This window comes from Stegodyphus dumicola, chromosome 10, assembly GCF_044657685.1.
Source record: "Stegodyphus dumicola isolate Sdum_Otavi_A_Nest chromosome 10, ASM4465768v1".
NCBI classification, from domain to species: Eukaryota; Metazoa; Arthropoda; class Arachnida; order Araneae; family Eresidae; genus Stegodyphus; species Stegodyphus dumicola.
Window position 1 is genome coordinate 151,687,646 of NC_140777.1, and position 26,084 is coordinate 151,713,729.

Below are 26,084 nucleotides of genomic sequence, written 5' to 3' on the forward strand. Positions count from 1 at the left end.
TCCCACGAAGTTTTATTAGTTTAGAATCACAGTCTAGTATTTGTACAAAAAGTTCAATAAATTAAAATTTTTTTAAATATTTTAGCCCAGAAGAGCTATTAATTTCGTTTTAGCATTTTGCTTTGGTTCACTATAAATGGCGTTTCGCTTTTCAAATTGTTTCCACCAAATATTAGAGTTCTGTATTATAATTAAAGAAATTAAATAATGAAGAATCCGAATGAATGTATGCATGTTATTTGCACTGTGCAAAAACAACAGTTGCTAGAGTCATCAGATTTTGAATAAGACAGTCCTCCACCCGAACAGGGGAACCTGGAATTTGTTTTATTGTCTATTTCATATTTGTAAAATTTTAAGGAATGTTTCATTAAAAAACTCAACAATTTCAAAGCAAGCAGTGGCAACATTGTAAGGAAAAAAAAAATGATCTCCAGCGCTCGAGACTGTATCGGAAACTCTAAACATATTACCGCGAATGTCTTAGGGCATAAAATTTAATTATCTTTGTAAAAATTCTATGTAATTGTATGCCAGTATTGAAAGAAACAACCAATCTGATAAGAAATGGCTGCGACTTGTTTTGAAAATGAAGGGTAAAAGGTTAAGGTTACCAGCGAAGATATTCCGTTTGGCATCAGTTGTTCCATTATTGGTGACTTTATCGTTTGCGCAAGCAAAACGGAAAAGTACCAAAAATTATATTTGCACCATTTACGACATTTTTGTGGTTGGAAGTATATGTGTACGAGCAACAGTTGCGAAAATAAAAACTCTGTAATGACTTTGATGGACACGGTACCTAAGTATTTCTAATGAAATTTTGAATTTTCACTTTTTTCTTTATGTTCTGCAGGCTTGGATCCTGCAAGACCAGGGTTTCCTGAAAGCCTCCCTTCTTCAGAAAGACTGGACCCGAGTGATGCTGAAATTGTAGATGTTTGGCACTGCAATGCTGGAGCATGTCTTCCAAATTGTAAGTTACCACACATAAAGGTGATTTAAACATCCATTTCGTCATTTCTTATGTAAAATTTACCTTACTTTTCTTTGTCATTTCTAAACTCCTTCTTCTAAGCCATCGTCACTTATTTAGATATTATAGGGTGATCGTGTTAGATGGGGTCATAAATGACTCCTTTGTCATGTAACAATAATTTATTTTAGGTATTATGTTAAAGACAGACTAAATTTTACAGAGCAAGGGTCTAATACAACCTAACGTTCTTTATAAACACAAACCCCGGCTAGCTCTAAAAGTATTTACTAACACAGCACAGAAACAGTTACAAAGAAAATATACATCAAAACAAAGCGTGCACAAAAGCGAAAAATCGGTACTATTCTGTTTTGAGGGCCGTAAAAAATCGCCAAACTATTGTTGATGCCAGTGCTGCCAAAAATAATTGCGGCAACCCTAACGCAAAAAAGGAAGTATAATAGTAAATACTCGTAATTATCTAAGATTGATGTTTTAATTTAGATGAAAGGTTAATTTCATATAATACTTTTTATTATTATAATTTATATAAAAAAGGCTAAACATGACTGAAGGGAAGCATAAGAGTAAATAACTATTTCAGATCATTATTATAATTTATATAAAAATTGCTAAACATAACTGAATGAATGCCTGCATCGCTATTTCGCTAAAGAGTTATCGCTAAAGCATAATTTTATCTCGTTGGTTGTTCAAACATAATTTTCTATAATGAATGATGCCTTTTCTTTGAAAAAATTCTCGGCAAAGTGCAGAATCGCTCACTTATTTGTTTGCCGCTTTTTATAAGGGAAAAACAATTGGATTTTGTCAATTTTTGTTTACTTTTTAAGTGAAAATAGGTCGATGTGTACATAGATAAAGTCAAGGGTGTGCGCAGTGCCATTTCTGTGCAATTCTGAGATTTTTTTTTTAAGTGAAAATAGGTCGATGTGCACATGGATACCTAATATGAGCAATTTTAAAAAAATGCGTCAAGCAGTGGATAATTCTGCTCTTTACCCAAAATTCAATTGCCTACTTTTCGTCATGGGCAGTTCCCAAATTGTTAATCCATAGGATATCAAAAAAGGATTTAAAAATTAAACTAGTATTTCAATGGCGTCTTAAGAAATATAGAACTATATAAACTTACACAATTTGAAATTAGCGCGTACGCTAGATTTGGCGCGCCGCGTTTGCTAGATTTGGCGCTTTTGCGCATACATTTTCGCTGTAATTTTTTTACGATCCTCAAAACAGAATAGTACCGAAAAATCTAACATTTAGAATTAATGTTCGAGTTACAGAGACATAATATTCAGAAACCTATCCTCATCGCAGTTGGAGGCCGACTGCCTGTAAGTTGTTCTAGTTGCCACTAGATGGCGTTCGATAAAATAATTCGGTTGCATTTAAATAGTTTTGTGACAGAACTACATTGATTCAAAATTATATACATAGAAACGCATCTTAATTTCGTTCTGATATTTCTAGCTTGTAAACCGTTTCAGTTACTTAAAAATTGGCCTCTAAAAATTGTAAATTATACATATAACTCACAAGTAAAACTATTTTCTCAAAGTTTTCAAGTTACTTTAATTTAAGTTAAACTTAAATTACACAACACATTTAGAAATGTACGATAAGAAATATTTTGATATTTTCTTAAAGATCGTATTTTATTTAATAATTTTTAAATGTCGTACAAATCATGTAAAATAATACATGAAAAGTTTTTGAAAAATTAACTAATTCCTTTTTTTAAGTGTAATATATCTTGTATCTCATACTAATAACTCTTTTTTTTTTTTTTTTCGATGAATTAAGTTGGACTGGATTATGATGCTGGACATGTGAACTTTTACGTAAACGGAGGAAGTATACAAACACCATGCTACACTTCTGCACTGCAATCCTTACTAAAAGGGGATTTAAAAATTGGTAAATGTATTCGCTTGCGTTATAATTCAGTTTCTATCAAAGAATTTTAATTCATTATGTATTATTGAACTGCAAATTAAAATTATACAAAGTATTTTAAGTAGATTACAATACTAAATGTCTATTGGATGAGCATCCTTAGATTTTTGATATTAAAACGATTTGACTAAGACTTCCTGGCTAACTAGTGCCTTGACCAATTACTTATCCTCAATCGTTACTTTTTAACTTCAGTGGTGAATTATCTTACTAAACTTAAGCGAACTGGGAAAGCAACAAACACACAAAGAAATAAAATATAAATTTTATTTTCCTCACTTCCTGTCAGTTAGCTGCTCAGGTGGTAGTGAAGCTGATTGCTATACCGGCAGGCTCGGTTTCGATCATGGAGAATGCATGTATTTTTATAAGCGTATAGTATCTGTGCGTCAAGAGGACACTCAAAATACATATCGAGCTGAAACTCCTTTAGAGCAATCATTCTCAACCTTTTGAATAGCGCGTACCATCTAAACAAAGTTGCAAAACCAGCACTACATTTTACAAAGATTATTTTTTAATTTCTCAATAGAAATATTTAAAAAAATATTTTGTCATTTGCACAATTTGCATTAAATTGTATTGTCTGTTTGTATTAAATATGCAAATATAAAAAATGTAAGATTAAAAATTGGTTTCCATTTTAACTATCAAAATTTAAATTATAAAATTTTAAAATTTAGTGTGAAATTTGTGCCTGTTTAAGAGAAATCAATTTATTTATGTCTGGCCTTATTTCACTTATTTTTATCTGTAAATTAGGATCCAGGTTTTGTTCTGAGCCCATTTTTCAAATATAATAACATGGAAGAAAATCCTTGTTCAAACAAATAGATTGAGCAAAAAGGCATTAAAAATTTACTGGCTTTATTTGAAATGTCTTTAAATTCTTTTTTTTTTCCGGTTCAGCCAAAAGTTAACAAGTGTGTTATTTTTGGAATCTGCAGTTAGAGTTCGATCACAGAAAATTTCTATCAATTGTTCGTTTCGTCGCGAGATAACATTTCAGGCACACTGCGAAGAAAAAAAAAAAAAAAATTACACTTCTTTATATCTTTATATCTCCCGTTCTACTGCGCCGATTGGCGAAATTCAAATTGCCTTTTTCATGCCTCAAAATCGCGACTTAGGATATAAATTAGATTTATATATAGCATTGTTCTAGCATCGGTATTTTGACACAAAATGGGTCTTTTTCTGAAATAAGATACCAATTTTTTCCATATTTCGATCATACGACTCAAATTTTGCCTAAATATTGAATTTTGTAAAATTGAGTGCGCTTAATTTACGGAGAAATACAAAAATTTAGATTGGCGTATTTTTTTCAGTTTGCGCCGAAAATAATTCACTTGGCGAACTTATGGCAACCTATTTTCCTTTCCCTTCCGTTGCTGCATGAGCGGGAAAAAGTTACATCGTTCCTACTTTCAAATAATTTTAACAAAGTGCGTGAACCGCATTAGATGCTGCTTTCAACAAATATGCCAAACTTCAAAACGCGCTAATATATAAATTCACGTACATCTTTGGAAGAAAAAACCCAAATGATAAATAACTTTTATTATATTTTCTATAAACAAATTTTTTCAATATTCTTAGTCCTAGCAAATTGCTCTGGATCCATCACCTGCGAATCATCCCTTTTCCAATTAGTCAATCCTAGCCATTTTTCCATTTTGAAAATCTAGGTTTATTTTTATTATTTTTTCACAAATATTTAAATGCACAATATATTACGAGATCTTAAAAAACAAAAGACGATGTTCTCAATTCGCTTAGAAAAGTAAGGAATACAAAGCAGCAAGAAGACGAAATACCTGCTGTTAGAGACAGCAACTCGACGTAAAAAAATTATTCTAATTGAAAACCACCATTTCGATATGAATCTCGAAATGGTGACCAAATAAAATGTAAACCTAATAAATCGATCATTTCTAAAAGAATTAATAAGATACTATTTCCTTTTTCTAGGTACTTTTTTATTTCCTATTGAATACAACATCCATTTCTATTCCACCTTTTAAAGACATTATTTATGAAAAATTTTGTTATGTCTATGGCTGAAAGAATATTCGTGAAAATAAAAACGGATTATTTTGCTGAAGTCTTGATCTTGAACAAAGATCAGATAAATTTATGAGTGTTGAGAACAAAATATAAACAGGATGTTGGGGTGCTTAGTTTTTGAATTTAACAGTTAAAAATACTTTGTTTCTTTTCGTACCACATATTTTTCTCTTGCGCACCACCGGTTGAGAATCGCTGCTCCAGAGCGATTGGTGTAGGGAAAGAGGAGTGATAGTTTCGGTAATCATCCCCAAGATGTTCTCCATTTGCAAGCCGGTGATACTTAACACAGCTTCAGGAATGCGCAGGTGCCAGCCTTGCTTTAACTAGATGTATTAAAATAATTCACACATTTATCTAAATTTCCTCGACTTCTGGCTAGCACGTACAACAACTTAACTGGCTGCAGTACTAGTAGGATTTCTACTCAAGGTTACAAATAACACTTGAAATGGACAAGCTGACTCTTAATTAAAGTCATAGTTACTGACCTCTGCCTAATAACTAGCAATCATTCCTAATCTAACAACGGTTTCTGATGGCAAGGCGACTGTAGCAACAGCAGACGTCTCGACGGCAAATCGTATAGTTCAGTTTCTTCTTTTTCTCTCTACAGATTAAATGACGCAAAAAGAAAGTTTGAAAATTAACTCTTAAACTTTTAGTTAAATGAAATGAGATAGCTAGCAAACCACTTTTCACTTTCTGATACATTAAACTAGTATTATTAGATTCCGAACGAAACTCATGGACGATTACTAGCATTTAAATTGCTGTTTTCTTTAATACTTTAATTGCTAACTTAATTTTATATTTTTCAGGACTTGGATCCCTATTAATTCCAACAGTATGCTTTCACATCCGATGCTTGGAATACTATAAAGTTTCTATTAACCCAGAGCACTGCCAGTTCGTAGGAGTACAGTGTAATAACTATGAGGATTTTGTGAATGGAAAGTGTAAGAGCTGTGGGAGAAGCGGGCAGAAATGCGCTATTATGGGTTTTGATTTTGAAGCATTTTCGCCTGAACAAGCTTTAAGACGTAGAAAGAAATTTAAAAAGTACTATGTGGAAACAGATGATATTTGCCCATACTGCAGTAAGATATTAGCTTACATATTATTAATTTATTCAATTTTATTATATTTATTAGTTAATTTAGTTCAAATCATTTAATTAAGTATTTTAAAGCAATTTGTTCCTTGAAATGTGTTATTATGGTTTAGTTTGGTTTATTTGATCGCACAAAGCACATGAGGGCTCTCTCCCTAAAGAGAGGAATGCCTTCGAGGAGGACTTTCTAAGACGAACTGGCTCATATACATGTTACATAAGGGAAAACCACAAAAATGGCCATGCAGCCAGCCCTTTTCCCGGAATTCGACCTCCCTGTCCAAACTACCAGTGTTCAGATACCGCTTGGCCGCTGGAGGGGCCCTGTGTTATCATGAAATACGTAATTTGTTTTTCAGCAAAATGGTATCTTTTAGTTTGTTTGCGTATATTTTTGTCTCCTGAAATCTACTTTGATGGAACTTTTCCAAACTTAGAGTTAACCTATGGTTAGAATTTAGATTAAGAATTTACGCTCCGTTTTCTGCAAATAAAAGAATAAAACTGGAAAATATTTCTTTATCTGCGAAAAACACTCTGCAAAATAAAAAGTTTTTTTCTACAGGATTTTTCTTGTATTATAAATAAGAAACTTTTCTTTTTCTATTTTTTAAGCTAGGAATTAAATTTTTTAACTTATGTATTGAACGAAATTATATCTTCAGATTTCTATTTTGCGGTTTCTTCACGCTATGGATTCCCAATCTTTTATAAATGACAATACAATTAATTCAACAATCATGATTTTGAAACATTTTGAATTATTATTATTATTACTATCACTCTTATTAGTAGCAGGGTTCTGAATATTGTATATCAACATTCATTTAACAATGAAGATTTTATTCGACATGTTCCTTGCGGTTTTGTAAGATTGTATTTTAATGCCAAATCATTCAAGTCACAAATTACCTTCATGGTTTTCCTATTTCTATAATTTGAAAAAAATTCTTTCTGAAACTGGTACTTGAAATATAAATTTTTTCCTGTTTTCATTTGCTCTGTCGCATTCTTGTGAAAGAAATGTTCTTTTCAAAGGGTGAAAAAGTTCTGTAAATTATTTTAATGCTTCAGCAGATTTCTATTAGATTCTGAGCAAATATAAAGGTGGAAGATTTTTTAATCTTTTTAATTATTGTATGTTCAATGTTAAAAATTCTACATGTCTGCCATAAATACGTGTTAAAAATTAATTACTAGCAGAGCCAATTATGCATGCAGTTTTAAGTACATTTTTATTGACATTTCTGATGTATACATTATGATAAAAATCGTATCCTATAACTACAGACAAATTTAAACAAAAACCGGGGAGCATTATGCTGCTGTCTTCGAACAATAATGATAATAATTTAAATTAATTAAATCTGCCATAAATACGTGTTAAAAATTAATTACTAGCAGAGCCAAAAGTGCAATTATGCATGCAGTTTTAAGTACATTTTTATTGACATTTCTGATGTATACATTATGATAAAAATCGTATCCTATAACTACAGACAAATTTAAACAAAAACCGGGGAGCATTATGCTGCTGTCTTCGAACAATAATGATAATAATTTAAATTAATTACAATAGATTTGAATTGTTAAATATATTATTAATCACTTGCGTATCTACATCTGTTCCAGTTCCAGTTAATTTGTAATATTTGTATGTGGAATTTATCATATTCATTACATAATATACACTAGTAATGCTATAGCGTAAATATTCATTACATAATATACACTAGTATGCTATAGCGTTTCAATCTAGAATATTACACCAGGGTACCTAGGTTCGAGGACCTTAGCCTTGTAGAACATGCTACATTTCGAACTACAGACGACAAGAATATTTGAGATAAAAAAAAAAAAATATATACAGTGACATAATGGAAGATATATAAATTTATACTTAATATTTTTCTAAAATATTTATATAATACTACTTGCGAACAGTAGGGTATTAGTAGTAAATGAAATTCTAGAAATAATATGTAATGTCTAATAGTGAATCACTTGACGCCACAAAAATAAACACCTCAAAAATGCTCCGAAAATACTGCATGGGCAGTTCGAACTAGCGACCAAAAGTCTGAAGGAAGAGTGAGTGCGAAGTTAAAGGTGAAATTAAAAGCATACAAAACAAAATTACTAATAGTTATTAAGAATACACAGTAATAAAACAATAAGATTTTTTATAAACAAACGAGGATTCAGAGTTAAATATTACTTTACATTACTTAACATTGTCACCAGTAATAAATATATCTTCGAAGACTGAGAAAATGATAAATAGCTTGTCAGTAGAACTATCAGTTGACTATAAACCTGGCATTTTTTCAGTTATATTTTTTAGAACATTTCTAATAGAAAAGCCTTTAAACAAGTTAGCTAACTCTTTAAAAAAACTTTACAACATCAACAATGGTACTTAAGATGGGTTCAAATGGCTGTTAAACAGAGTTATTGGTGGTATTTTTAACATTTTTGTCAGCATTGGCATAAGAATTTACGCTACTGTTCATATTAGAGTTGCATTTGTAAAGTCATACTTTTGTTTCAGGTTTCTTTGTTTCTCTGTTTCTGTTAAGAGCTCTTCAAGGCGCAAAGGCATCGAGTAGATAATTTTCCTCGACGAGGAGTGGCTACTCAAAGTACACTTTCATCTAGTATATTAAATATCTTTTTAAAGATTGTCCTTTAAAGGTTGAAGAAAAATATCCGGAGGTAATTGTCAAAACTGACCAAATCGATCCCCGTAGAGCTACGATTTCATAAAGTGATATCAGTCTGGAATGTATGGTTGCTAGTTCTAGCTTTTGCTATGCTGTTGGCAGAGCCGGTGCTAGATGTTTTGTCGCCCGGTGCAACTTGAAAATCTGACACCCAGTTCCTTCCAAAATTAAAAAAAATTGCCGGTCCCAAATTCTGCCGCCAGCTGCGGCTGCACCGATTGCACACGCTCTGGCACAATCCCTGGCTGTTGGTTCCTGATTTTATTCTATAGGTGAGGTATGCACGTCTGTAATGATAGCATATGCGTGTCATGGGAAGTATTAAGACAAAAATCCTCAGGGAATTTTGGAGGCACGGAAACAGAACTTGCCCAACTCTAGGATTGCATCTTCCAGGAGTGCTTAGATCATAACTGAGAGTCAGTTCAGGCGGATAGCCCTCGTGTACTCTACCTAAATTTAAAATAAACTCATTTTGATAAGATACATTTCATAAGTGCTAGGGAATAGCAAACAGAGGTGACTGATCTGCTTTCTCTCCTGTTTGTATCAAAAACGGAATTTTTATAGATACAGTCAGCTCAGTCATGTGCTAGAAAGTCTGGTACACGAAACCTGTTTAATACTATGGTGCTATTAAGTACCATACTGTAAAACTGTTAATGAGATATTTTCAGATATGTTGTGAACATCTTTATATATATAAGCGGCTAAAGTGTGTGTTGCCGATAGTTTATTGTTGCCACTCGGAAAAATGAGCGCAAAAATTAACGTTTCCGCAGTTTTTAATTAATATCTCAACCGGTTAAAGTTGTACGAAGATTAGAACGGTATCGATGGATTCGGAAAATTTTTTGGAATGCGAGGATACGCGTCTCGAATTTCAACTGTACTAGCCAATGGGGTGAAGTTGCCACGGCCCAGGGTTGCCGTTTCTATTGAGACGTGGACAATTTCCTGTAAAACTTGCCTTTGCTATGACCATCAATAAGTCTCAGGGGCAAACACTTAAGCGTGTTGGCATTTTTTTTATCTGAGCCTGCATTTGGATGCGGTCAACTTTATGTTGCCTGTTCAAGAGTTTGTGAGAGAGAACGGACGTAAAATTAAAAATAATTGATGGTCCTCCGTAAGGCGAGCTTAAAAATGATGGAAAGATCTACACAAGAAATGTGTACTAAGAGATCTTTGACATGTGAATTAACATTTTATTATTTAAATCACCTTTATTTATTGAGCTAGTGGTGGCTCTTAAGAAATGTACTGCCAGTGGTTTCCTTCATTGCACTCTACTTTAAGCAATTAAGCAAACAGAAGGGGGAAACCCCGTGGGGCAGTAAGCAAAGAGGCGTCCTCGCCGCCTGCCCTGGATAATTCAGTTTGAATTACAGACACCTTTGCACAAATCATTTTAATTACAATTTATAATATCTAGAACAGTGGTCATTTCGTATGACCGCCGGGCTTTCTAGTTATACTATAAATATCGAGTCATCGCGTGAAAAGATAATAGTAATTCTTTCTATTTAACCGGTATTTAATATTCTGAATGATGTACTAGAAACTGCGTATTACACGTACACACAAGTACTAATTTGAAATCATTCTAAAGCTGAATTATGTATATTTTATTTATAATAAATTTCATAAATTTATAATATTTCTTCTTTTTTCATGTTTTATATTCAAAATGAGATTTTAAACTATTTTTCAGAAACTGATGCAGTTGATCTTGATGGATTTAAGGACCTTTATGAATCTTCACTTGGAAGCAATAATGAAGATTAAAAGAGATAGGGTTTACAAATGTAATCTGGGAAATATTTCTCTGTAGTCTGCGAAACGGAAATAAAACCTTTTTTTAAACGAACTAGAAATCTTTAATAATAGACAATATCTTTTACAAAATATAACTATTTAAACTTTTGTCAGTGGCGGCTGTTAGAAAAACAAAAATTTTTAAAGGAATTTAAATTTTCAGCTATAATTGAGTGACCAGATAAAATTATCAATTAAGTGCATTATGCACACTTTTAGAAAAATATAAGCTGGGACTTTGCAATGATCTTGAGGTAAAACGTTTCAAATATGTAATATGATTTCGAATACATGGCATTTTAAGACTAACAGAAATAACAAGCAGAAATCAGTAAGATTAAATCTATCTAAAACAACTCTTTTCATTTTACATGAACACTTTCGCATGAACAAATTTCTGTAAGACAGATACAACGATTTTTTCAATAGCGGGGCATTTGTTATGAGCAGCTGCTGCAGCTTTACAGTGTAAATTACAGAAATAATTTACAGTTGTAACTGTTGAAGAATATATTGCGATCCTCTACAGAAAAAGAATCTATGGATTGAAGAAAACCGGTGAAGCACCACCAACAGAAGCAAATATGAAGCAATCAACGAAAAGATAATGGCTACTAGTTTTGGGGACTGTCAAAGAATCCTCTTGGTAGAAGCTAAAGAAATAAATACATTTCTTAATAAGAAAATTAAGCAAGGTCTTTTGTGCTAACTGCGCAATAAAATTAAATGGAAGAGGCGTAATATGCCGTATCTATCAAGTTAATCTATTTTCCACGATAATGCTCATATCCATTCAGCTGTCGTTGTTAAAGATCATAACGAAGCTTGAACAAGCACTTTATAACTCATCCCAAATGTCATTATTATTTGTTCAAATCCAAGTCATTATTATTTGTTCTGCAAATTAGAATCTGTCCTTCGGGGAAAAGGCTTAAGGATGAGGATTATCCAAAAACATCAGTTATGAAATATTTTAAGGACAAACAGTGACTTTGCATTTTCGGAAACCAGGAGTTGCTCATTAAAAGGTGTAAAAAAGTTATACAGAAGTATAAGGAAACTATTCTGAAAAATAAAATATATTAAAATTTTCTCTATTTCCTTTTGAAGTATATCAAGCTAAATTTTTTTTACCTATCTGTACAGACATTTTTTCATATTTTTATGGAGAGATGCTTATACAGATCTGTAAGAATAACTTTAATTCGTCCTGTTCAAAATGATCAAAACGAAACAACGAGGGTCAAGTGAATCAGATATATAGCATAGGGTTTTATGTTCCCTTTAAGTAAAACCTAAAAAACATTTTACATATACACATAGGATAGGCTATAGGCATAAATTCAATTATAAAATTTAAAATATGGGAACTTAATAGTCCCATCAAACACTTCTAGTATACTGTGTAGTATATTTCGAAAATCTAAACCAAGAAAATCGATCTACTCATCTTTTTTACATTCTGAAAACGTGCAAACAGGTCGAGTTAATAAATCCAGCAAACGGACTTGTTACGCCATCCTTTGGTAATATCAAAAAATATTTCTTAGAGCCTTCTCCACCTGAACTCTGATGAGAGCTCTTCTAACTGAATTATAGATGAATATACATAAATATTTCTTCTGTAGCATGCAAAAATTCTACTGAATCAAAAACTTCAATTAAAAACTTCAATCAAAAACTTCAATCAAAAACTTTCAATCAAAAACTTAATCAAAAACTTCAATCAAAAACTTGATATATTATGTTTAGTTACTATGTAAGGATTTATATTTATTTTAAATAACCAATTTAATTTAATTTTACGTTCTTTCGTATAAGCCTTCATTCAACTTTCAATGCCAGAATATTTAAATTTGATAGCGAGCGTGAAGTATAATGCAAATTCTACCTTGAGGAGAAAAAGTTTAAATACTGAGTTCTAAAAGGAAAATGAGAGAGTTTGGGCATTCGCCGTCACCTCGGGTCCGTGAGCGTCTAGTTCTTCAGTTATTGCTGGTTTACGTGGCATAACAGCTTTTACTTTGCTGCCACTAGTTTTCGACGCGGTTTTAAGTAACAGGAGTTTTCTGAGCCCTGCCTACTTGCTAATATTGTTAGGAAATGTCCAGGCGCGGTAAGATGGCTTCCCCGCAAAGCATGTTTAGGGTTGCCATAACATGGCAAGGAAAGGCAGGGCTGCCATATTTGGCTATAAATCGCCCATTTGGCGACAAAATTGGCGATATGGCATGGACGGATGGAGAACCTTCTGGGAAGACTTCTTACCGGTTTAGCCCAGAATGTTCTCATTATTCACTCCAAATCTACGAACCCCTTACGAAACGTGGTGTCAGAAAAAAAAAAAAAAATCCTAACAATATCTTCGACTTTTTAGTTTAGTTCTTGTTATTTCAGTTACCGCCCGAGTTACCGACTAACTTTAGGACAGAAAAGAGAAATGCTTAAATTAAAATGAAGAGAGGCCATTGCCAGTTAAAATTAGAATCTTGCTTTTCCTATTTTTATTTTGCACACACAAATTCACGCACATATCTGCGTAAGCCTTTACCATAAAAATAATGACTAAAATCGTCACTTACATGTATAATTTTGTAATCTTTTATTCATAAACTCTTCATAAAACGTAAGCACCTAAAAATAGAACTTGCCCAAATTGTAGTCTCCAGTGTTTGTTCTCTTTAGTTAAAATAAAAATATTTAATTTTTGCAGCATTATTTTTGTTGAATAAAGTCCAATGAACAAAACAAAATATATACAGATATCCAATGATTTGCATCAGATAGTAAATACGTATTTGGTGTGCAAGAAGAAAAGGCAACCTAATTTTCTGCATTTTTCACGTAAATACATGAATACATGATAAATACACAATCTAAATTCCTTCCTATTTTGAGGGTCATTTATAAAAGCATTCAGTTAGAAAATCAATATTAAAAGATATAATTATTCGGAAATGGAAGTGCTTCACAGAACATCTATATGGCTACCCAGAAACTTCATTTTCAGTAATGTCACAATAATTATCTATGTAGCTCTCCTAGTACTGCAATATTTTGAAAAAGAAAAAGCAAAAAATTTCATTGAACGCAGTGTGAAGAAAAGAACAGAAAAATCGTTTAATCACGAGAGTGTAGAGCAAATTGTTGGGAATTCTACGCATCAGAACGTTATTGATTGACGCTCATCTCATAACATCCCAGGTCACGCAATGGGATATACTTTTACGTTTATTAAAATGCAAGAAGTTTTCGCGTGCGCATGCGCTCCAGGCGAAATGATGCGCGTCTGAATCACTGCGGTTGAGTTAACGCTCCGGATTTCTATGAAATTTGTTTTTTCGATTGAGATAAACATGTTGTCGCATTGAATACCGAAGGAACCGTTGAAAATGGGTAAGTACTATGTCTTAATAAATTTTAATAAAACATTTATAAATATTTTTATCATATTAGCTTTTAATGTCAACTAAAATTGTTTCTTAAAAATTTTTCTGACATTTACAATACAGTTCTAGCTATTTAAAAGAGAGTACTATTAGTGGATCTTAAACTTAGTTAGATTGTATTCATGCGCTAAGTTGCACGTAACTCCTGATAAAGGTTCACAAAATTACAGGTTTTAAATTTTATAATTATTCACTTATCGAGTGTTTTTTTTTTTTTTTTTTTTTTTTTTTTTTCCTGTTCAAAAATTATGTGTAATAAAATATGACATATATAACAAGCCTAGCTATATAACAAGCCCTTTTTTACTGCCCTAATATTATTGAGATCTAGAAATTGTTATGATGAGCACAATATTGTGGAGAAGGGATTACAATCTGAAATTCCAGAATACAGTCTAATACTTCTGAAAATTAACATTAAGGTTTCAAAAAGTTAAAGAAAATATTAAAAAAATATTTTAAAAATAAAAGTCACGAGATAAAAAAGGAATTGCAATTTCATTTGTGCACTCAATTTATTTTAGCACCTAAAATGATTTTAAGCAATCCAGTTTGAACATAAAACTGTAAAAGAAACACCGCAATATAAAACTTAATATAACTCAAAACATCCACGCTATTTTAGCTATGGCATGTTTAAATAAAATTCTGTCAATTTCAAAGACATTCAGACACGGGTCTGCCTTCTTTAGGAGGAAAACTATTCTTAAATTCCCACTGATCTGATGATAAGAATCAGCCTTCCAGAAATTGAAGATATAAGCATAAAATTTTACAGTTAAAATTATTTTTTCAAAATGGAATTATAAATTTTACTTTTATATTACTTTTTTCTTAATTAAAGCCAAGCTGATAGTAGTGCAATTATTTAAAAAAAGGCGATTATTTATAGAGTAGCTATGATTTATTTCGGAGAATCACGTATGCATGAGGCTTGCACCAACTATTTCCTTCAAATGGTAAATACAGTTGATAGTAGAAACACGTCAATAGACTGAAAAGAGTAGAAACACGTCAATAGACTGAAAAGTTGTTTAATTACCATACGTACAAATGTTTACATTCCCTCAATATAACCACCAGCCATGGCCATAACTTCTGCCAAATTATTGGAAGACATAGTGCACCATCAGTAAACTATCTTTTATTGATACTTTCACAGTGACCATCCTAATGCATAGATTTTACTGTGACGAATCTACTGCAATGTAGTAATGGATTCTCCATTTCGGTGATGACATCATTGTCCATACAGACTCATAATGGTGGTTATGTACGGTTTAAATTTCAGTGTGTCCAGCCGTCACCATCGCAGGAAATCGGTAACAGTCCTCGTATTATGACACTGAACACTATTATGAAAGATGATAAGATCTGGTACGTAAGAAATCCTGTGTGTCCAAAATCTGTGATATTCGTCATCTTCCATTATAGCGTGCGGTATCATCATGCAAACCTTGTCACAGATCTCCTACGACGATGATAATGTAATAATACCGCATAGCCTGGCCCACCTAACCGAGAAAAAGCCGTCTTCTTCTTCTGAGGAACAACAGCGTACTGCTGGCTATGTCTCAGTCAGTCTACGCCCATCTGGACCTATTCATAGCAATACTCCTCCAGTCTTCCCTATGTATAGTATTAATGTCATCCTGAACAACATCAAGCCACCTTATTGGTGGCCTTGCTCGCTTTCTAGCTCCCATAGGTTTGTAAAATGTGAGTTGTTTTACTGGGGTTTTGTCTTCAGTTACCATAAACAGGCTAGTCCAAGAAAAAACACATAGACAAAAGAAAATGATCACTAAACACGAAAAACAATCAAAACCTAATTCCTATGGGCATGCGATTTGAATTGATAACAGCCATGATTTCAGATGAAATTTTCTGTGCCATTTTCAAATTAAATTTTCCTAAAATCAAATTTTTTGTTGAGAAGTTTATATGCATCTCTTTCTCCCTGGATAAAAAAGCGCATCTTTACTGAGTATCGTGCAATACTAAAGGTAATGCATCAGCGCCACAGGTCGGAGCCTTGAAAATCTAATCTTTTTAAATATGGATGACAATGGTTATGAAAAATACTGGAATATCCATCATGCCGACTGAATATGAGCTCATGTGAATATGATTTCTTAGCCAAAATGAAAAAAACCACTGGCAATAATGGAATTCTAGTTCTGTAGTTTGAAGAAAGACATGTTCCTATCCTTTACAATAGTAATGAAGAGGATGAAATATAGGGTTGTCGCTGTGGGCCATCAACAGAAGTAAACACGCTGATTGTGAGCAATGCTTTCTAATAATTTGGCAAAAGGTGGTAGACATGGAAGGCGAATATAATAAAGGATTGTAAGTGAAAATAAGTACAGTGGTGGCCAAAATTGTGGACTTTGGAAATTTTTATGTTTTTGAACTTTGTATGCTTATAGAAAATTTTACGTTTCGCAAAATGCAAACTTGTATATATCATTTTAAAGAGAATTTATTACTGAATTCAATACAAAACACGAAATGCAATTATTTGCAATACAAAAAAAGTTAAACAATAATAGTTATCGATATACATTAAATAGTGATGATTGCAGTGAGTTATCAGTACTTAGTGGGGTACCCTTTAGTTTTGATTACAGCTTCACATCGACGTTTCATTGAGTTGATAAGAGTTTTAAGCTCTTCTTTCGTTATTACATGATGCCAGGAACTAATTATAGCTTCAATTAGTTCCCTTTTATTTGATGGGCCCCTCATTCGGACAAGAGTTTTCAAACGGTGCCACAAATTTTCGATAGGATTGAGGTCAGGACTGGCCATGACAACAATTTAATGCTCTTTGGACGAAACCACTCTTTCGATATTTTGGCCGTGTAGCAAGGAGCAGAATCCTGCTGAAAAATAAACGAAGCATTGTTGGGAAAGAGATCTCTGTTGAAAGGTAGAAGTTTTGGTTCTAGAATAGTGTCAATGTACGAGTATTTTCTGGCATTCAGTGTCCCATCGATGACATGAAGTCGACCAATACCATCTGCTTACATGCATGACCAAATCATAACACTAACTGGGTTCTTCACAGTTGCTTGAATGCAGTCAGGATGTAGCTCTTCTCCTATTCTAGGTCTTACATATTTTCACCCATCACTACCGAATAACGATATCTTAGTTTCATCACTCCATATAACATGTGACCACTGATCATCTGCCCAATTAATGTGTTCCTTTGCTCACTGTAGTCTTTTTTTCGTTGCTGAAAATTAAGATAATGCTTTTTTTCGTGGAATTCTACCTCTCAGTCCAACATCTGTTAATCTTCTTCTGATTGTTCTTGAACTGAAATAAACACCAGCATCATTCAGATCACTTCTGATGGCCGCTGATGACATTTTTCTATCTTGGAGACATAGTATTTTTATTCTTCTGTCATCAATAGACGTGGTGCACCTTTTCGGCGTTTTCCTTCTTTGTTTTTTATTGAATTTGTCTCCTGATATCGTAAACAAAACTTTCGAATGTAGTCACTGAACCATCCACCTGACTTGCAATTTCAGCATAGGAAAGACCACTTTCTCGTAACACAATAATATTACATCTCTTTCTAGGTGTCCAATCTACTCTTTTATTTGATGTCATTGCTTCTTGACTAAATATTAAAAATTTTTACAAAAATTCCCACTTTTAATTGCAGTGTATAAGAAACAGGTCCTCCATCTACAACAAAGCAAAATAATGAATCGTTTCAAGTGTAAACATGATGTCAGCTTCTACTGGCAGTTACTAACATTTGCTTGGTTCTCAGAACAAGAACAGTGATTTGCCAGGAAAGCTAGACAATACAAACCACTTCATAACTGTGTTTTTTTATTTAGATTAAAGTACATATAACTTTTTTGTATTGCAAATAATTGCATTTAGTGTTTTGTATTGAATTCAGTAATAAATTCTCTTTAAAATGATATATACAAGTTTGCATTTTGCGAAACGTAACATTTTCTATAAGCATACAAAGTTCAAAAACATAAAAATTTCCAAAAGTGTCCACAATTTTGGCCACCACTGTATAGTAATAAAATAATTACTGATATGTTTCCATCGCAATTTATGGAATCCTTGTATTTTACCATGCCACGAAATGGTAACAATAAAACTCTCGAATATGTTTCATTTGAGGGTTTTAATAAATATGATTTTACTATTAACATTTATGTAAGAATTTAAGCATGTATTTTAAGAAATTTGTCAGAAATAAACTTTAAAAAATGCCAGATTACGAGATTTTTATAAACAAAACATTTTATTTCTAATTTCAGATTAAAGGTTGTGGATTCTCATATTTTTATCTTAGAACAAAAGGAGTTTTCATTGATTTGATATATATTGACATTTCCAATCTTTAATTTTGCTTTTGAATCTTTCAGGAAAGATCAGAAGCACCTACCATTTTGACATAGATATGCCAATCAGGGAAATCTCAAAACTTGAATGGCACCATCAACTGTAGGATGACACTTATTTGTATCTTGCCGCTAATTGCAATCCCTTCTTTTTACACCTTCAAAACTCTTGTAAATTTTACTCCTATACTTTTTATAGCAATTAACGATTCCAGTTACTTTATAGTAAATTAAGATGGTTATTTAAATTTTGAAATATCAAAAGTGTTGGGCTACATCGGCTTAATTCTGGATTTATTTGTCACCTCTGTATATTATAGCAGTGGATTTTCTGTGGGTTGATTGTCAGTTCCTATATTACAATAGTGATTGGATTCTAGGCTATCAGCACTACATCAGGATTGAGAAATGGTATTTACTGGTTCAAAATTTATTAATATCTATTTTACTGAAGCAAAAACTTGTGAATTTGGACCTGCTAAAGCTAATGTTTTGAAGGCCAGGAATGCAATTTATACCTGATCTCTCTTTTGTAAATGAGATTTGTTAAAGGTATTAGTTTAAAATCGGACTTTCCGATTTCAGCAGAGGACAGTCGGTAATATTCTTAAAAGGCACTTATTAAAGACAGGCAATTTTATGAGGGATACAATCTGCCTTCCCGTGCCGGGTAGCCCTTGCCTACTATCCTAACCTTCCACACTTATTGAGCAATACTGTGTTGAAAGTAGTGATCACATGGAATCAAATAGATAATTTTACCGGCAAAACTTATTTGTGCTTAATTTTATTTTTACGCTTAGGCTTTCGTTTCTTTCTTTTTACGCTTAAGTTTTCGTTTGGGAAATATGTATGTATTCTTGGAAAGTATCATATATGTTGATCATCACTTCCTTCAGCCTCTATTTTAAGATAACTTGTTCATATTTATGTGTGGAAAATGAATCTTAAGGAGTACTTGAGGTTTCTTTCTAAGCAAATCAACTGGCAGTTCATATTTTTATTTTAAACGCATTATATTTGAAATCTGAGACTTTTCGATTATATTTTCTACAACGGTATTTCAGCGATATTCGAATTTCTCGTCAATTCACTCCTAACAACTGCTATTTTCATTTCGTCTGTATAGCTTCGTAAAGAAGGAACGTCCAGTGATTTAAAAGTTAGTTATTTTGCTACTTTAGAAGTGACGAAAAAAGCGTTAGTGCAACAGATCAGTCCAAGAGCTCCTAAGATGTGCGTAGTAAATAGGTTATTAAAATACAGAATAACTCTCAGTACCCTGATTTTAATTATTAAAAATGATTTATTTGCATCATTCAAGGATTAAATTTTACGTAAATTAGATTAAACATGAATAATTTTCTTCAGTAACTTTTAGCATTATAAAAATGAATTACTCAGAATTTAATTTTCAGAAGTTAATGCAAGTTATTTATGCATTCCATTATAAATACAAATAATTCTTTGTTTTATGTGTAACGTTTCTAGAGTTAAAAACTGTATATTAAATTTATTCCTTTTTCAATACTTATTAATCATTTATAGCTAGCCTTTGAGGTCTAAAGGTTTTTATATCTAAACGATTATTTATATGTTGATTAATGGCCTAAATATTTATATCACTTTTTATTCACATTTAGTTAAATATCCATAATTATAAGAATGTGAAAAATTCCTTTAAGGATTAAAATTTCAGAAATGGGTCGTTTACTGAGAATTACCGTAATAAGCATATAAAATTTTCTAACAGCTATAATTAAATATGCTATGCGATAGCTATTTTTAAAAAAATGGTCAACTGAGTTCCAGAATTCTACAATCTCCTTGACATCGACTTAAGAACTCTTCAGCATTTCCGCTAGAATTTAAAACAAAGTATTGATCACCAGTGACGGCTTAATGGAAGTCTTTAAGTTATAACTGATGGACTGGGTCTATTTTTTATATATTATGTCTAGCATTTCCAAATATGCAGCCATATTGTGATAAACGTGGTAGCGTGGAATCCAAGCTTCATAGTCATTTCTCAAAACCATATATGACCTGGGAATATTTCGCAAATTATGAAACATAGTACTTGCTTACTGAAACCCCACTATCAAACAATTACGTATTATCGCCCAACAATATAAACAGGATAACATAATGCAGCTAAATGACCGTGAACTCAGCTAAATGACCATTTTTCACTTCGACACACATTTCAGGCGGTCCCACCAGAGACTGACCGGTAAAGTCGCTGAACGTTGATAGTCAGTCACACCTAATCACAAGATACAATGCGGATTCTGGAGTCAAGAAACGCCATCGATTCACTAATCAAACAGGTAAACAGCAATAAAGTAAATAAATTGCATTCAGTAATCATGCGTCTGCACCTCACCAATGCCTTTGACTCTCTCAGATGGCCAACGGTACTCTAGGCATTCAAGAATATCAACTACCCTGAAAACATGTTTTTGATTACTGAAGAATTTCTCTACTACCGTAACAGTATCTTTCTGAATAATAATGAAATAATCTCAAGAAACCAATTCAGAGGATGTTAACATGGATCCTGCATGAGTGCAGACGTGTGGAACATTACATTCAACAGAATGTCACACGTCACTTTTAATTGGCCTCCTCATTCCAAACGTTTTGCCTATATAGATGACGTAGCTTTTGTCATAAGTGGAAACACAGTAACAGGCACTAAAGAACAATAGTAACGAACCACTTAAAATGTCTTCAAAAATAATGTGAACAAATAGAACCAAAAATCGAACCTTTGAAATCTCAAGCGCTAATAATTCAAAAACCGAGAGAAAATTCACAAAAAATACACCTCTTAAAATTGATGGCCATGATATTAAAAATATGAAAATCATGAAATATCTTCGTATAACAATAGATTAAAAACTCCCTTGGATTCGTAACCCCAAACTCTGAACTCCGGAAAAATGCAGTAATACTAAACTTAGCAAGTAATGAAGGAAACTGAAATCCAGAGGTCAGAATGCTGATACTCAGATCATTGGTGTATCTGACAAATGTAAAATCATTGTGGGTATCTGAAGGTACTGTATTAAAACCATCTCAACATACAATATTCTCGGAAAACCATTGCCCGCGAAACATAATTGTGAGAGGCAAACGAAAGTCATTAAAGAAGGCTGTTATGAAAAAGAAAATCTGCTGTAAAAAAATGGCGACTGCCGAACTTTTTTCAGGACACAGTTTCGAAATGCACACTGCGAAAGGAACATCATTCGCATAATATGGATCTAGGATCATAAAATGTGAAAGATTACGTTTTATCAAAATAGAGATTGCAATGGATCTAGATTATCTGATTCCTGCGGTTAAACATAGTGGTGTCCGGTTATTCGTTTGACAGTTATGTCATACTATAGTTCAAGTGGATGGTACAAGTGGAAGGTACAAGTGAATGGGCAATAGAATTTAATCATTGGGCTGTACAAGCCAAATGATTAAATTCGCAAGTCCCATCGCACCCACTTTGCTGCACTGCTCCAGTTTTGATGGAGAGACTTTGGGTACGGTCCGAGGGTCTCTTGCTCCTCTTCCCATATCACCAAATCACTTGAGAAGACTTTCGGCTCGCCAGGATTTTAAGTGTCTTCATGCCACATAGACAGTATACACTTACGTCCCTTACAAACATACATGCCTTTTCCGAGATTCGCACTCAGGCCCATCACTATGGCAGCAATGATTGTTAACCACTAAACCAATTTGAGAAACAGTTATATCGCAATATGCAACAAGAGGATATAAAAAATTAATAAGAAGAGCATAATAAGTTATCTCCTTATAAGAAAGAATAAATATTGTTGACTATATAACTGTTTCAAACGATCATGTTCATTCAATGGCGCAGGCACTGGTAACTGTACATGGTTAACAACTGCATCTTTCACGATCATAACGTTTTCGTTAATAAAATCAGATTCCTCCTTCGTAATTTTAAAAACATGAAAATGAAGTTCACATCTTTCCTATACTGCGTAATCACCAGACTCAAGCATCATTGAATGATCGTGTTCTGTTCTGGGAAAGCAGGGTAAAATCCCGTTCTTCTTTCCCAAGATTCTCTCTCGAAGATTTAAAGTAATTTCTGATAAGGGATGAGGATGGAATATATATTACCACCACTAAGACTGTTTAAGATTCCATTTCAAACAATTTAAAGCAGTTTTTAATGCAAAAATTGTTCCCACATGTGATAAGCCATATAATTCTTCATATTTTTACGTGCTTGCCCTATTTTGAACAATCCTGTTTCTAACTTTTTTTTCATTGATAAGCTATTCACTTTCTGTGAACTTCTTAAAACATTCATCTCCGTGAAACTATTCGCTTCCTTCTTGCCTCATTCCTCAGCCGATTTATATAGAAGCAGAAAGTTCTCCTTACATTCTCAAATTCTACAGCTAATTATTATTTGATTTTTAACCCAAAGGGGAGTTAGAACAAACAGCTCTGAGTCTCAAAACGGCATTTTGCTTCGTTTCACTTTCTGCGATGATTCACTTTTCAAACTGTTGTCACCCAATATTATCGCCATGTATTATATTTAAAGAGACTAAATAATGAAGAATCTGCATGTATGTTTCTCGCATAATGAAAAAACTATGGTGCCTAGAGCCATCAAATTTTGAATAACTTAGTCCTCCAACCGGACATGGAAGTTGGAAGCCCGAATTTTTAATTTTTAATTACTATTTCAAATTTTGTAAAACTTTAACAAAATTTGAGTAATAAAGTCAAAGATTTCAAAAGGAGCAATGGCAAAACTATACGAAAAAAAAAAAAAAAAATTACCTCCAGCGCGCGAGACTGTATATAGGAAATTCTAAAGGTACGCTGTTTTGCTGTTTTTAAATATTTTGTGATATTGCTGTTGAATTGAATTTTATGTGGTTTAAGGTCGAAGAACATGATATTTAATAAATAATGTTAACACATTAATACATAAAACGTTAGAAAGCGCCCTTTTGGGCGTAATATAAAATGTGAAAGCTTTCAGATTTTTTTTTTTTTTTTCCTTTTTAAAAAAAAAACTCTCTTTGGTTTTTCAGTGCCGAGAACACCGATTCCGAGCGCAGCATCGGTCAACTTCGGAATTGGCCTGACAATGGTTTTGGTTGGTTGCGTGATGCTCGGTATAGCTGCTGCTTTGTTATGCCTCAACAAACCAATTTTGTACTCTCGTGATGGACGGTATGACCAGTTACTGATGTCTGTCATGCCTGTTGACCCACGACGCAGAAGAATGGAAGTTTTCCATCCAAAATAGTTCATACTGCAATAAAAAGATGGTTTCTAAAATTTTGAATTTTTGGTGGAGAAATTTTTAAAAAGTACATTTTTTCATATGTTCCCCGATGGACTTGAGATATAACAACGTTGAATATGAAACTATATAATTTGCTATCTTTTCTAAAATGCATCATTATTTGAAATGTATAAATTTGTCTATTGTTTTTAAATAAAAAATGTCTATATTTTAATAATTTCGAATTTGGTATCTTTGATATATCAAATATTTTTTACCGCGTTGAAGCATTCTATAGAATCACTTAAGAAACAATATTAATAATTGTAACAACAATTTGCAGTCCGAAATTTCATTACATTTTAATACCACAAAAAACAATTTGCCGTTACAAGTTTTAAAAGCATTTTATAAAAAGGAAATTAAAATATGAAATATCGGTCGAAAGTTTCATTTTTCATCGTTAATATAAATAAAATTTAGCTTATACATTGATAATACATTCTTCCGTTATTTTCATAATTTATGCAGACGTTTATTATTCTTCATAAGTACAGTTCTCCACAATGTATTGAGCTAAGCAAGTTTTGTTTTTGATCATTTTACTGGATCGCTTCCTCCAAATATAAATAATTTCAGTCTCTCTGTTCGAAACAGCCACTTCAATGTCGTAATGATCCTTCTTTATTTAAGATCGTAACATTTTTTGTCATCCCAACACAGACGGGATTAGTAGATTCTAACACACGGGTGTCTAAACTATGACCATTTGAGAGCCGTATTGAAAAGAATAAAAAATTTGCGAGGCCACACATACAATATTTTTTAACAAATTGAAATTAAAATTAGCTCTATGTTGTTTTATTAAAATAAAATAACTTTTTTTTTAAATTTGAATTATATATGAATAGGTATATAGTATTTATTATTAATTTGTAAAAGTTTCCTTTCATTTAGTTTGGATTTTATAAAAATGGAAAAAATTCAAATTAATGAGATGGATGAATTTGCTTTTACTGAATAAGCAAATTGATATCGGGTTCAATAGATGAGGTTGCAATTCTTAATGCATTTTCAAAATGTTTGTCAGTGATCTTTGTCCTATTTTTGTTTTTTGTATGCTTCATTCTTGAAAATAATTGTTCACAAATATAGGTGCTGCCAAAAGCTGAAGACATTAATAAAGTATGATTGTGAAAATTAGGATATTTATTTCGGGGTAGATAATCTTTATAAAACTCCAGTAAAGAAACATTTTAAAATTTTTCTTTTAGTTGAATGTCACTTTGCAGTTCAATGCATTCCATTTGAAGGTTTGAAGGTAATTACTTATTTCCAGAGAAAATGGGGGTAGAAAATATGTTGAAATACTCCTGTTCATTTTTTTGAAAATCTTGAAATCTACTTTCAAACTCTTGAATTAAATCAAAAATTAATGAAGCATATTTTACGCATTTTGTGCAACTCACGGGTTTATGTGATGTACTGAAATGTGTCAAATCGTTACTTTTATTTGATTGTGACAAAATTTAAATTTTCTTACAAACGCTGTTATTGTTTGGAACATATTATTAATAAGTTGATTTTTTCCTTGAAGTCTCAAATTTAAATCATTCATATTTTCTGTTAAGTCTACTAAAAGAGCTAAATCTAAAACCCAATCTTCATCTTCAAATTCAGTCACAGGTTTCCCTTTTGTTTCCATAAATATTTTCATTTCAGTTCTTAAATCGTAAAATCTTTTGACCATTTTCCCCTCACTGAGCCATTTCACTTCTGTATAATAAATAACATCTGCAAATTTAGTGCCCATTACCTTAAGAAAATCTTGAAATTGTCGATGATTAAGTCCTTTTGCTCTTATAAAGTTAATGGTTTTTACAACAACGCTTAATACACTTTCCATTTATAAAATTTGTCACATGAATTGCCCTGATGTACAATACAATGATATGCCATTAAGATCATATTGCCGGAAGCGATGGCTTCATTATTAACCATTTTAACGAGTTCCCCATTTTTACCAACCACGGCAGGGGCTTCATCGGTTGTGATAGCGGATAAATTTTTCATAGATAAGGAAAACCATTTCTTCGTCGTTTTTAATGCATCGAATAAATCTAGACTTAGTTGAGCCTTTTTAACGATATTAAAGCAACCATTTCTTCCGGATGTTATAATGTTTCACTGATTCCTCTGATAAAGATTGAGCCGTATCAGAAGCGTCAATGCTTTCGTCCATGGCTAATGAATAAAATTTAAAATTGATGCAATTG

General features: G+C 32.5%; 1 protein-coding gene and 1 long non-coding RNA gene across 3 annotated transcripts in view; both read left to right on the forward strand.

Annotated features, from left to right (window-relative positions):
* The window catches only part of LOC118204417 (pancreatic lipase-related protein 2-like), a 33,406-nt gene extending 22,660 nt beyond the window's left edge, over positions 1-10,746 (forward strand). For both annotated transcript variants that reach the window (XM_035376748.2, XM_035376754.2), the window contains 4 exons: positions 857-976; positions 2,810-2,923; positions 5,854-6,132; positions 10,584-10,746. In XM_035376748.2, the coding sequence (XP_035232639.1) occupies positions 857-976; positions 2,810-2,923; positions 5,854-6,132; positions 10,584-10,657 (587 nt within the window). In that variant the 3' untranslated portion in view covers positions 10,658-10,746. The remainder of the gene's footprint in view (positions 1-856; positions 977-2,809; positions 2,924-5,853; positions 6,133-10,583) is intronic.
* Positions 10,747-13,941: 3,195 nt separating this feature from the next.
* On the forward strand, positions 13,942-24,046 carry LOC118204433 (uncharacterized). The gene is made up of 2 exons (XR_004760793.2): positions 13,942-14,083; positions 23,612-24,046. It is a non-coding gene; the product is annotated as an uncharacterized LOC118204433 (long non-coding RNA).
* The last annotated feature ends 2,038 nt before the right edge of the window (positions 24,047-26,084 follow it).